General features: G+C 35.6%; 1 protein-coding gene across 8 annotated transcripts in view; it reads right to left on the bottom strand.

The window, feature by feature from the left end:
* The window catches only part of PLEKHH2 (pleckstrin homology, MyTH4 and FERM domain containing H2), a 110,157-nt gene that overhangs the window by 30,140 nt on the left and 67,030 nt on the right, over positions 1–12,987 (bottom strand). For all 8 annotated transcript variants that reach the window (XR_012003321.1, XR_012003322.1, XM_072768184.1 and 5 more), the window contains 3 exons: positions 9,573–9,752; positions 5,606–5,714; positions 4,593–4,705 (listed from right to left, as the gene is read on the bottom strand). Coding sequence is in view for 6 of the 8 variants with exons in the window: in XM_072768184.1 (XP_072624285.1) it covers positions 4,593–4,705; positions 5,606–5,714; positions 9,573–9,752 (402 nt within the window). In the remaining 2 variants the exon portion in view is untranslated. The remainder of the gene's footprint in view (positions 1–4,592; positions 4,706–5,605; positions 5,715–9,572; positions 9,753–12,987) is intronic.

Genomic DNA, 12,987 nt, shown 5'->3' with positions numbered 1-12,987 from the left:
CAAGGGGAGAAATGATTAGATTTATTCTGCATGGATTATATTGATTCTCTTCATAGCAACAGTTTTTTTTTAAAAGGATGGAACAGGATATATTATGATAACACTACCCAGAGAAATCTAGAATGGCAACATTAAAATCAGACAAAGTAGATTTCAGAGCAAGCAATTCTGCAAGAGACAGAGAGGGTCATTATGATGACAGTGGGGTCAGTTCTGCTACAGGACATAACAATCCTGACTATTTATGTGCTTAATAACACAGCTTCCAAATGTGTGGAGCAAAACCTGATAGGATTGCAAGGAGAAATAGACAAACACACAAATATAGTTGGAGATTTCAATATTCTTCTCATAATAATTGAGAGAACAAGGAGACAGAAAATCATTAAGGATTTAGAAAACTTGAACAAATAGTCAACCAACATGACCTAGTGGGCATTTATAGAACACTCCACCAAGAGTGGAATATGCATTCATTTAAAAAGTATACAGAATGTGAATCTATCATCCACCAGACTATAAACTTCATATGAGAGGGAATCCCTGGGTGGCTCAGTGGTTTAGCACTGCCTTTGGCCTGGGGCGTGATCCTGGAGACCTGGGATCAAGTTCCACGTGGGGCTCCCGGCATGGAGCCAGTTTTCCCTCTGTCTGTGTTTCTGCCCCTCTCTCCCTCTCTCTCTCTCTCTCTCTCTCTGTGTCTGTCATGGATAAATAAATAAAATCTTTAAAAATAAATAAATAAATAAATAAATAAATAAATAAATAAATAAAATCTTAAAAAAAAATTCATATGAGCAGTGCCTCTGTCTTATTTATCCTTGTGTTCTCTACACAGCACATAGTGATACAGTAAATGTTTCATTAATGAATGCATTCAAAATCTGATTAAATATAATCTATATAAGAAAGATTAAAGGGAAGTGTTCATAAACACCAATGGTTGGCTTTAACTACCGTGTTGTTATATATAAAAGATAGTCTTGGGCAGCCTTGGTGGCTCAGTGGTTTAGCGCCGCCTTCAGCCCAGGGTGTGATCCTGGAGACCCGGGATCAAGTCCCACATCAGGCTCCCTGCATGGGGCCTGCTTCCCCCTCTGTGTCTCTGCCTCTCTCTCTCTCTCTCTCATGAATAAATAAATGAAATTAAAAAAAAAAAAAAGATAGTCTTTACCTCTTCTGAGAACAGAATATAATCAAATAAATATACTCTCTAATGTAAAGCACTGCACCCAAGCATTACATGAAATGCTCAATGAAAAAAAGATTTCTACCATTAAATTTCATCGTGTTAAGGAAGTATCTATCATTATTTTATGAATGTTGAATTTGTCAAACGCCTTTTCAATCTATGGAGATGACTGTCTACCTGATACATATAAAAGTAATAGACACCTTAATATTTAGCCGTCCTTGATTTCTTGGAGTAAGTCTCTTTTAGTCATGACTTCGTATTCTTTTAAAGTGATGCTGGTTTCTGTTACTAAGATTGTATTAGTTTTTGCATGAAATGCTCTGTTTTGTACAATCTATTCTGGGCTTTGGTATCAAAGTAACAGTTCATGAAAAGAATCAGGTGATATGATGACTGAGAAGTGCTTCAGAGTAATCCAGTGTTGGGGAGCAGTGGGAGTGGGGAGATGAAGATAAAACCAGCCATGTCAAAAGACATGAAGAGAAATCTCACAGAGGAAGACACAGACATGGCCAACATGCACATGAGAAAATGCTCTGCATCACTTGCCATCAGGGAAATACAAATCAAAACCACAATGAGATACCACCTCACACCAGTGAGAATGGGGAAAATTAACAAGGCAGGAAACCACAAATGTTGGAGAGGATGCGGAGAAAAGGGAACCCTCTTACACTGGTGGTGGGAATGTGAACTGGTGCAGCCACTCTGGAAAACTGTGTGGAGGTTCCTCAAAGAGTTAAAAATAGACCTGCCCTACAACCCAGCAATTGCACTGTTGGGGATTTACCCCAAAGATTCAGATGCAATGAAATGCCAGGACACCTGCACCCCGATGTTTATAGCAGCAATGTCCACAATAGCCAAACTGTGGAAGGAGCCTCGGTGTCCATCGAAAGATGAGTGGATAAAGAAGATGTGGTTTATGTATACAATGGAATATTACTCAGCCATTAGACACGACAAATACCCACCATTTGCTTCAACGTGGATGGAACTGGAAGGTATTATGCTGAGTGAAGTAAGTCAATCGGAGAAGGACAAACATTGTATGTTCTCATTCATTTGGGGAATATAAATTATAGTGAAAGGGAATATAAGGGAAGGGAGAAGAAATGTGTGGGAAATATCAGAAAGGGAGACAGAACATAAAGACTCCTAACTCTGGGAAACGAACTAGGGGTGATGGAAGGGGAGGAGGGCGGAGGGTGGGGGTCAATGGGTGATGGGCACTGAGGGGGGCACTTGACGGGATGAGCACTGGGTGTTATTCTGTATGTTGGTAAATTGAACACCAATAAAAAATAAATTTATTATTAAAAAAAAAAAGAAAAAGCAACAACAGGAAAAAAAATAAAAAATAAAAAAAATAAAACCAGCCATGTGCTGACACCTGTAGAGTGGGTCACAAGCGCTTTGACCTCATATTTTCTCTACTGTTACATGGGTTTGAAACTTCCCAAAATAAAAAGTAAAAGAAAAAAACAGAATTGGTAAAATTTCATTCCTTTTCTATGCTTTGGGACACAGGATTGAAATGATTTATTCTTACAGAGATAGACCAATTCCCCTATTTAAATTTCATTTTCCATTCAATTTGGGCCATTTATACTTTGTCATAACGTTCATTCCTTCATCCAGATTTTCCAACATTTCTGTATGGAATCTTTCTTGGTTGGGGTATTTGTGTATTCTACAGGAGGATTTTTTAAAATGTTTATTACAGCAATTTTTAAAACAAGGAAAAATTAAGAGAACAGTGTAATGACACTGTTACACAGTGTAATGTGTAACATTACACATATACCCATTACCCAGTGTCAACAATCATTAGCATATTGCCAACTTGTTTAATTTAAACTCTCTTCCACTTTTTTTCTGGAATATTTTAACGTACATCATGTTATTTTGTCAATAAATACTTCAGTATGGATCTCCAAGTGCTACAGGTTTTTTCCATAGCCACCATATCATACCCCCAAATTAATAACGATTTACATTATCTAATAAACAGATGATTTTTTTAAGATGGGAGGAATGTAGGTAAAAAGAAGCCAAAGGAAAGACAAAAATTGAAACTCAGAAACTAGGGCAAATTGGTCTGATATGGAGTCAAGACCTGAATCCACAGAAGGTACATAAGATTCTGAGACAGGAAGAAAGGAAGAAAAAGAAAATAAATTAAAGAATGTATGTCAGGAAGAGAGATTTGAGGTATTCATGTCTGATGCTCTCTTTTTTCAATGAAATAGAAGGTAAACTGGTTGTAGAGAAAATTATTGAATAGGGAGTTTGGGGTGTGTGTGCGTGACCAAAGACAAGCAAAAGAAGAGGAGTCAGCCCTGAGTAATGAAGACCATGGATTTATATTGGCTCTAGTCCATACATGTTTGCTTGATGTTCTCTAGCTGTGTGCATCTGATCAATATGGAAATGGACAAGACAGCAGTATTGCTCTATGTTGGGGTTTGGCTGAAGAATGCACAGAATTATGGGTCCCAAGGAACTGAGTATTAATGAAAGCCATCTAGACTGGATAAAGAAGGAAGAAAAGCCAAGAGACAATTACCATGCTTTCTCTTGATCCCAAAGAAAATAAATGGCTCAAAACAAGGGTTTTAGGATGAAAAATGGAAGAATAAGAAAATAAGGAAACTCGAAGGCTAAGAGATTATGGTTATAGAATGAGATATTAGAACATAAGTTTTTAGAGGTGGTATAAGGAATGGTGGGGTCAGGATGTGGACATGGAGAATGGGAAGGTGAAGTTGACTACAGGTGAAGCTTACTGGCATTAAGAAGGTCAGGAATCTTAAGACCATGGCACTGGTGAGTGAAGTGATAATAAAATCATTCAACATAATGGCAAAAGTTGAGGTTGAAAGAAAGAGTGTGAATTGGGAGCCAAAATCCTTAACGAAATTTGAAGAGTTACCAGAAAATGACTGATGACAGAGATGAGGGGATAAAGAGTGATATAATGGAATGGTAAGTTCCAAGTGATTAGGGATTTATAATAGCTGTTGAGTAATATGGATTGGAGAACAGCACTAGACAAGAAGGAGGATGTTGACACCTCTCCTCCAACACTAAGGTAGGTGTGATATGAGAAATCCCTCCTTTTGAGATGCTGAAAGGAAAATGATTCTTCTGATATTAAATGTTTTATACTCCCCAAACCACTCAGAGTTTATTTAAGTAAATCCCAAATCTCCACTCAGAAAGCACATTAAATTCACCTAATTTTATTTTAGTAGGTTTTCTTAATAACAAAAACAATGATGATGTTCACATTTAGAATTTTTGGGGAGAGAGTGAAACTTTATAACCTAAATTATTTACTTTTATTTTTTCCAACAAAATTTTGAACAACATATAAACCCATATAAAGTTTTACCTTAAATAATTTAATAGCTTCTGTCTGTAGAGCTTCAGAAGGTAGTGTTGTCAGTGGGGAAATGATTCCTTCTTTGCTGTGACACAAGGTAGGGTGTCTCCATATCTGAGAAGCTAAATACATAATAAAATGTGAACAGAAAACAGAAGAATCACTTATTTTGCCCTCCCATTAATTAGCCCTCTAGAAATAAGTCATTCAGTCCTGACTCACAACCTTAAGTCATACAGGTCACGAAAAACCTTCAACAACATTATCTTATTTGCGATCTTCATGTTTCTGTTTTGGATAAACTAAATCTAGGAGAGTTTGGTCCCCATATTCTAGGCTGAGGCAAGTCTACCATGGCACTATCACATTGCTGAAATGTGCTAAAGACTGGTGACCCAGGTAGAAGATGCCTCTGAGAAGAAGGAGGTGAGAGAGAAGAGAAGCCAAAGAAGGAGACTGAAAGATAAACTTGAAGTCTTTCCTAAAATCAACATTTATTAAATTCCTATGCTAGATACTGCAAATAGGATCTCTGTATTATGTAAAGCATAGCATAGAATCTATACTCTCAGTGGGGACACCTGAGCAATAAAAAAAATAATAATTTCAATGCGAAGCAACAAATGCTATAAAGGAGTTAAATGCAGAGTGCATACTTTCAACATTTTTAAGTGCCTTTTATGAGCCAGATCCTGATGTGGAGTAGGCCTGCTGGCAGCAGGAGTTCCTAATTTAAGTAGGATTTTAGCAGGTTAGTGAGAAATGTGAAGGAAGGAGGAAGTTTCAGACAGAAGGAGTAATGTGAGCAAAGACAGAAAGGTTACAGGACATAGCATATCAGGGAATGATGGTGTCTGTGGAGCCTAAGAACTACCGTGAGAAACTTGGCCCACAACAAACAAAGCCAACGAAATGATAGGTAAATTACAGGGAAACAGGCACTCACGAAGTGAAAATTCCATTAGGCTAAGGGGCCTGGGTCCATCTCATAAATCATAAAACCTCATATGTTGTGAACTTACAAGGTTCTCCTTCAATATTGAGCAGTTTGCAAACGAGTTGTTCAAATTCTGATCCAACATTAACATTGTTACTTCCTGCTGCAACAGTCAGATGATAAAGCCAAGTGTCCTTCAAGTCAAAACACATTATTAGAGATTTAACTAAGATATAATTTGTGATGACTTAAAGAAAAAAACAACTTGTATAAACAGTGGAAAGCTTTGACACTGAAAAAATTCTTTAATTTTAAAATAATAACCCAAAGCCACCTAGTCAAACAGTTCTGAAGCAGGCTCACTTGAATTATACTCATAGTGCCTCTTCCCACTGCTCACATTTTTTATTGCATTCTATAACTGTTTCTTAGGAAAGCATGATAAAATTAAGGAAGTTAGTACAAGGTTGAAAGATGAGAATAAATACAAACAATTCATATTCTTTTAAGATAATAAAGTCTATCAAATTTAAAATCTGATTCCCAGGACACCTGCGTGGCTCATCGGTTGAGTATTTGCCTTTGGCTCAGGGTGTGATCCTGGATTTTGGGGATCGAGTTCCACATCAGACTCCTTGCATGGAGCCTGCTTCTCCTCCCTCTGCCTGTGTCTCTGTCTCTTTCTGTGTGTCTCTCATTAATAAATAAATAAAACCTTTTAAAAAAAATAATAAAATCTGATTCCCAATACATATAAATAACACATATAAGATACTTGGGAAATCCAGAGAATTTATTTTTTTAATTTTTTCTTAAATCCAGAGAATTTAAAGAAGAAAATAATACCCAGAAAGAACTTACCTCAACACAATAAAGGCCATATAAGAAAAGCCCATAGTTAATATCATACTCAATGGTGAAAAACTGAAAGCTTTTCCTTTAAGATCTAGAATAAAGTAAGGATGACCACTCTTGCTACTTCTACTCAATATAGCACTGGAAGTCCTGGCCAGGGCAATAGGGTAAGAAAAAGAAGTAAAAAGCATCCAAATTGGGAAGGAAGAAGTAAAATTATCTGTCTTTGCCAATGACACGATCTTATACATAAGAAACTCTAGAAACTCCACATTTCTTGTTAGAACTAAGAAGTGAATTCAGCAAAGTTGTAGGATACAAAATCAACATACATAAGTCAGTTGCATTTCTATATACCAATAATGAATTCTCTAAAAGGGAAATGAAGAAAATGATCTTATTTACAATGGCATCAAAAAGAATGAAATATTAGGAATAAGCCTGACAAACTAGGTGAAAGACTTAGACATCAAAAACTATAAAACACTGATGAAATAAATTAAAGCAGACACAAATACATTTAGTGTTCATGGATTGGTAGAGTATTTTTAACATGTCCATACAACCGAAAGCACCTCCAGATGCAGTGCAATTCCTATCAAAATCCCAACAGCATTTTTTACAGAAGTAGAAAGACCAATCCTAAGGAATCACAAGACACCCTGAGTAGCCAAAGCAATTTTGAGCAAAAAGAACAAAGCTGGAGGCATCACACTTCCTGATTCAAAATACATTACAAAGGTACAATAATCAAACAGCTATTGTCAATACAATAATCATGTACTGACATGAAAACACACATATAGGCCGATGGATCAGAGAGCCTAGAAATAAACCCATGCAAAACTGGTCAACTTATCTTTTGTAAGAGTGCCAAGAATACACAATGGGGAAAGGATAGTCTCTTCAACAAATGGTGTTAGTGGGACGCCTGGGTGGCTTAGCAGTTGAGCATCTGCCTTTGGCTCAGGGCGTGATCCTGGAGACTCCAGGTTGAGTCCCACATCAGGGTTTCTACATGGAGCCTGCTTCTCCCTCTGCCTATGTCTCTGCCATTCTCTCTCTCTGTGTCTCTCATGAATAAATAAATAAAATTTTAAATAAATAAATAAATAAATAAATAAATAAATAAATAGTGTTAGAAAAACTGGATATCCCATTTAAATGAATGAAATTGGGCCCTTATTTTACATCACACATAAAAATCAACTCAAAATGGAATAAAGACTTAATCTAAGACCTGAAAACACAAAAGTCCTGGAAAAAAAAATAGTGACAAGGCTTCTGGACATTGACCTTGGTCAATGTTTCTGTGCAGCAAAGGAAACAATCAACAAAACAAAAAAGCAACCTATGAAATGTGAGAAAATATTTTGCAAACCATTTATCTGATAAAGGGTTAATATCCAAAATACATAAGGAATTCCTACAACTCAATAGTAAAAAAACAAGTAGCTCAACTAAAAAATGAGCAAAAGAAAAAAAATGGGCAAAGGAACTGAATGACATTTCTCTAAAGAAAACATGCAAATGGCCAACATGAAAAAGTGTTCAACATTGACAATCACTGAGGAAATACAAATTAAAACCCTAATAAGATATCACTTCAAACTCATTAGAATGGCTTTTCCAGGGACACCTGGCTGGCTCAGTTGGTTAAGAGTCTGCCCTCAGCTCAGGTCATGATCCCAGAGTCCTGGGATCAAGTCCCACATCAGGCTCCTAGTTCACTGGGGAATCTGCTTCTCTCTCTCTCCCTTCCCCTGCTCATGCACTCTCTCTCAAAAAAATAAATAAAATCTTTAAAAAAAAAAAAAAAAGAATGTCTTTTATTTAAAAAAGTAACAAATGCTGGCAAAGATGTGGAGAAAAGAGAACACTTATCCACTGCTAGTGGGAATACAAACTGATGCTGTCGCTATGGGAAACATTATGGAGGCTCCTCAAAAAACTAAAAATAGAATTATCCTATAATCCAGCAATTCTACTTCTCAGTATGTATCCAAACAAATTGAAATAAGGATCATGAAGAGATATCTGTATTCACTTGTTTATTTCCAGCATTATTCACAATAGCCAAGACATGGAAGCTGCCTAAATGTCCACTGACAGATGAATGGATAAAGTAAATGTGGTATATACATACAATGCAATATAATGCCTTAAAAAGGAAGGAATAATTTATAAAAGTTGTTTATATGTTAAAGATATAGTAACCATTCATGAAATATTTTATTTTTTATATTATCTTTTTGGTTCTTTTTGTGATTTTATTTGATATAGACAACTATTTTCATTTAAAACATTTTTTTTTAAAATTCATTTGAGAGAGAGAGAGAGTACGAGCACGGTGGAGGGTCAGAGGGAGAGGGAGAAGCAGACTTCCCATTGAGCAGGGAGCCCAATGACACAGGGCTCAATCCCTAAACCCCAGGATCATGACCTGAGCTGAAGGCAGATGCTTAACCGACTGAGCCACCCAGGTGCCCCTCAATTTTTTATAGTCAAATCTATCACCCATTTCTACCGTGATTTCTTACATTGCTTTTTCTTTTCATAAAGTACTTTCTATTCAGAGAATAGAAAAAAAATAATCTCATTTAACTCTTTAAATTCATTTAGAACTATTTTGCTATATGTGGGAGATAAAAAACTAAACTGTTTTCCTAAATAGCCAATGTCCTCAATATATAATGATCATACCATACTATGTATTGAATTATCCATTACCTCCCCCTTAATTTGTGATGCCTCTTTTATCACAGTTTATATTTTTATTTTATATTAACTTTTTATATTGTTTGCTTATTATAATACATATAATACATATAATAATTCATTTTCAATTGTATCTAAACCAAAATTTTGTTGCAAATGAGTCAAAAATATAAGAAGGAGGCCTTAGAACCACCCCAAAATACCTAGTCTAAGAAATTCACATTTTGAACTAAGGTCTCTTTGTCTTCCAGCTTCATGTAATAATTTCAGCCTTGAGATCACTTTTAAGGAGAGGACAGAAAAATGATACATGTGAACAAGGCTAGTTTCCAGGGACATGAAGAATCTCTGAAAATAGAGCTAAAGGTCTTTAACAAAGTTCTCTTCTTCATGTACATAAAACTGATTTGATAATTATTACCGGTACTTAATGACACCAATGCACATCATTCAAAACCAACCAGTAAGCCCTTAGGTACCTTTTCATGCTTGGATCCAATTAGGAGGTAAGTTGGACCTTGGTCTTTCGGGTGGATCACGATGGTGTAATGTGTGGATAACAGACTTCTTCCACTGGCTTCATAATCTTCATCTGAATCACAGGATCTGTCAACCTCTTCAACGTTAGCCTCCCAGAGTTTGATTTGACCTAAAGGAAACTAAAGTAAATGTTAGTGATTGTGAGGAAGGCACTTTCTCGATCTTTTCCACTAAAATTTTTCATAGTCCCTTTCATTCTTACCTTTATTAAGCATATCTTTTTTTTAAATGCAGTTGGGTTACCCACATTGTTACAAAAGTATTAGCCACAACTAAAACGCCCAATTGTAATATAAAAGAACAGTTTGAGTACTAGACAAGAAGCTAGTTCTGTGCAGTGGTTCAGATTATTCATTACACTAAGATGACCAATTACCTAGTCAAGCAATTATGTAATTCAGTCAAAATATTCATTTGACCTTCTCCCCCTGCCCCCACAGAATTGATTTGATTGAGATATTGGATCAAAAGGACAGTGTAGACAAAGTCTCAATACTATTCATAGAAAAAGTGACAAGGTTAGGCAGCTGATACAAAGAATTGTGCTTAACTATCACCCCAATCCCCATTGAGAAGTGTTTTGAGGGCATTAACATATATATCACAAAACAATGCCATGATTTCTTCCATTTTACTTTAAGAATAAGAAAAACTTCCAAAAAAAAAAAAAAAAACTTCCTAAAACTGATTTATATTGAATTTTACCTACTTTTATTGACAAAAAGCAATTCGATCTGGGTGTTAAATATTTAGCGTATTTGTTTAAAAACTTTTGCTTTAATTAAGTTCATTTATTCCAAGAAAATACATGGTCTGTTTCAAATTACAGTTTCTAAAATATTTTATCAGGTTTGCAATTGCAGTTGGAAAATGTTTATTCTAACCTCAAGGATATTTACTGTCATCCATTTTCATGCTCAGGCCCAGGGTTCAAAGCTTGGATTTTTTTCCCAACTATGCTCAGTTTCTGGGTGATCTCATCCAAGCTCACAGCTTCAGTACTGGCATATATTAGCTACTCTCCTATTTGTAACCCCAGACTCATTCTGTCTACTAAGCTGCCTAATAGCATCTCAAACAACCTGCTATGACCAGTCTTCTCTATTTGATGGCAACTTTTTCTGTTTATTTTATTTTATTTTTTAACTTTTTCTGTTTAGCTCCAAACCTTGGCATCAATACTGACCTTCTCACTATTCCTCAAACACACTGGCATGCTCCTGCCTTAGGACCTTTGCACCTGCTGTTCCTGCTGCCTGGCATGTTATTGCCTGAAATACCCACACGGCTCCTTATTTACTTCCTTTAGAACCTAATTAAAATGTCACCTTCCCAGTGAGGTTTTACCTGGATATCTTATCTAAACTGAATTATTATCTGCCTAAAAGCTAATTAATTGTACAAAAGTAATTCATTTAATTAAATGTATTGTCTCGAATGGGAAACATGACTTTTCCCCATTACATTAATGACTATTTTCTCAGTAGTCACTATGTGCAAAACACTATTTTGGGCACTGAAAGAAGAAAATTTACTTCTGAAGGAAAAACATAAAATTAACTTACCTACATGCTTTCAGAAAAAGAAAGGCAGTAAAACAAAAACCAAATAAATAGATAATGAATAATATGTTTTACTTATAGAATAAATAAGATTTTTCATTGAACATATTTATTATACATTTATAGCATATTTCTAATAATAAATAGATAGCAAGCTTTTAAAAATGGGATAAAGAAAACTAATTCTACTGTGATGATATATGACAATACTATCCTAATTATGTTTAGGCATATCCAATCATATGAAAAGCAAGGCTCTTTCCACCCCAACATTTAAAGATGATTATTCATTTTACTATAGAATTCACCAAGGCTCCATAAATAGTAAATAGAGCTAGTGTTTTTACATATTTTGACTGAATAAAAAAAGATACTGATCCAGACTAAGAACAAATTGTTTCTGAAACATCTATAGCATGCAATGAAATGGGTCTATACAAATTTACATACATTATCAATACTTTTCCAGTGATTATAATGGATTTCTACTCATCAATTTACATTCTTCTGATTTATTTCTTCCGTGACCAATGTTATCCATTTTTATTACATCATTATTATTGAGAATATTTAAGTTCTACTCTCTTAGCAAATTTTAAGTAATTTCCTATTTATAAAACAGATACTTATTATAGGAAGTATAGAAAGGTATAAGAAAAGAGTAGGAAAAACATCATTCGTAAATTCTACCATCACAGATAATTGCTCAGCATTTTGGTATAATTCTTTTTTTTCTTTTTTAAGATTTTATTTTTAAGTAATCTCTACACCCAACATGAGGCCTGAACTCACAACCCCAAAATCAAGTGTCACGTGCTCCACCAACTGAGCTGGCCAGGTACCCCTTCTTTTGTACAGTTGTTTATGAACTTTTTGCTATGCATATTTTTACATAGATGTGCCAACCTGAGAATTATAAACTTGCCATCCCAACCACTCACTTTTAAAGTCTCCCAGTAATTGCAGAAAAGAAGTTTGGAACTTATCCCCAGGGTTCTCAGTTAGAGCCTGCTCTGAAAGAACATGAGGTATGGAAGGTAAGGGTGAAAAAGTCATTACTCTCTTGAGACACTTGCAGTCAAATGCATGGGCTGATGTGAGAGCTTCTTCTAACCTGTTGAGGACCAGCTGCCTCCAAGTTTTGGGCTCAAATCTCCAGTGGCAGCTTCCCTGACCTCTGTTCCCCCAACCCAAAAGTTACAGAACTTTTCTAAAAGTTATGGATGTCCCTAATTCTATATTAGAACTGTTAAACCTGGAATACATAGAGTGGATTCTGTTTTTCTGACTTAAAATTAGTTGAGATTATATCGAATGCACAATTTTGTATTGTGCTTACCCATGTTGCATTTTTATGTACATGTTGCATTACTTCAGAGGTATCATTTTTCATAGCTTTTCTGTGTTAATTTCCACCACCTGAGCAATAGTGAGAGCAATGGCATGTGTCTTAAATACATACTGGTCAGAACTGAGAGTGCAGTCTGAAAATGGGACAGAGAAGTAAGTACTGACCTATGTGGTCTCTGAATCAAGAAGTCTAGTCTCATGAACACAGTACTCAGTCATAGACTGCCATTCTGTGGAGTTGGCATCACTATCTTATGCAAGTGCTTTTGGCCATGTTGATTCAAGTTTTAGTTTCAGTAATCCAAAGAAGATGTGGAATACCTATAGTGATAACTGGGCATACATTTCACCTTTGAAAGCTATCCCATCCTTTTACCCTGAAAGTGAAGAGAACTCAAGTTCTTTTTGGGAGATTAGTTTAAAAATGAATATAAGGATATAA

This window comes from Canis lupus, chromosome 11, assembly GCF_048164855.1.
Source record: "Canis lupus baileyi chromosome 11, mCanLup2.hap1, whole genome shotgun sequence".
Classification (NCBI taxonomy): domain Eukaryota; kingdom Metazoa; phylum Chordata; class Mammalia; order Carnivora; family Canidae; genus Canis; species Canis lupus.
The sequence above is the reverse complement of the archived record's forward strand: the minus strand, read 5'-3'. Positions and strand labels throughout refer to the sequence as shown.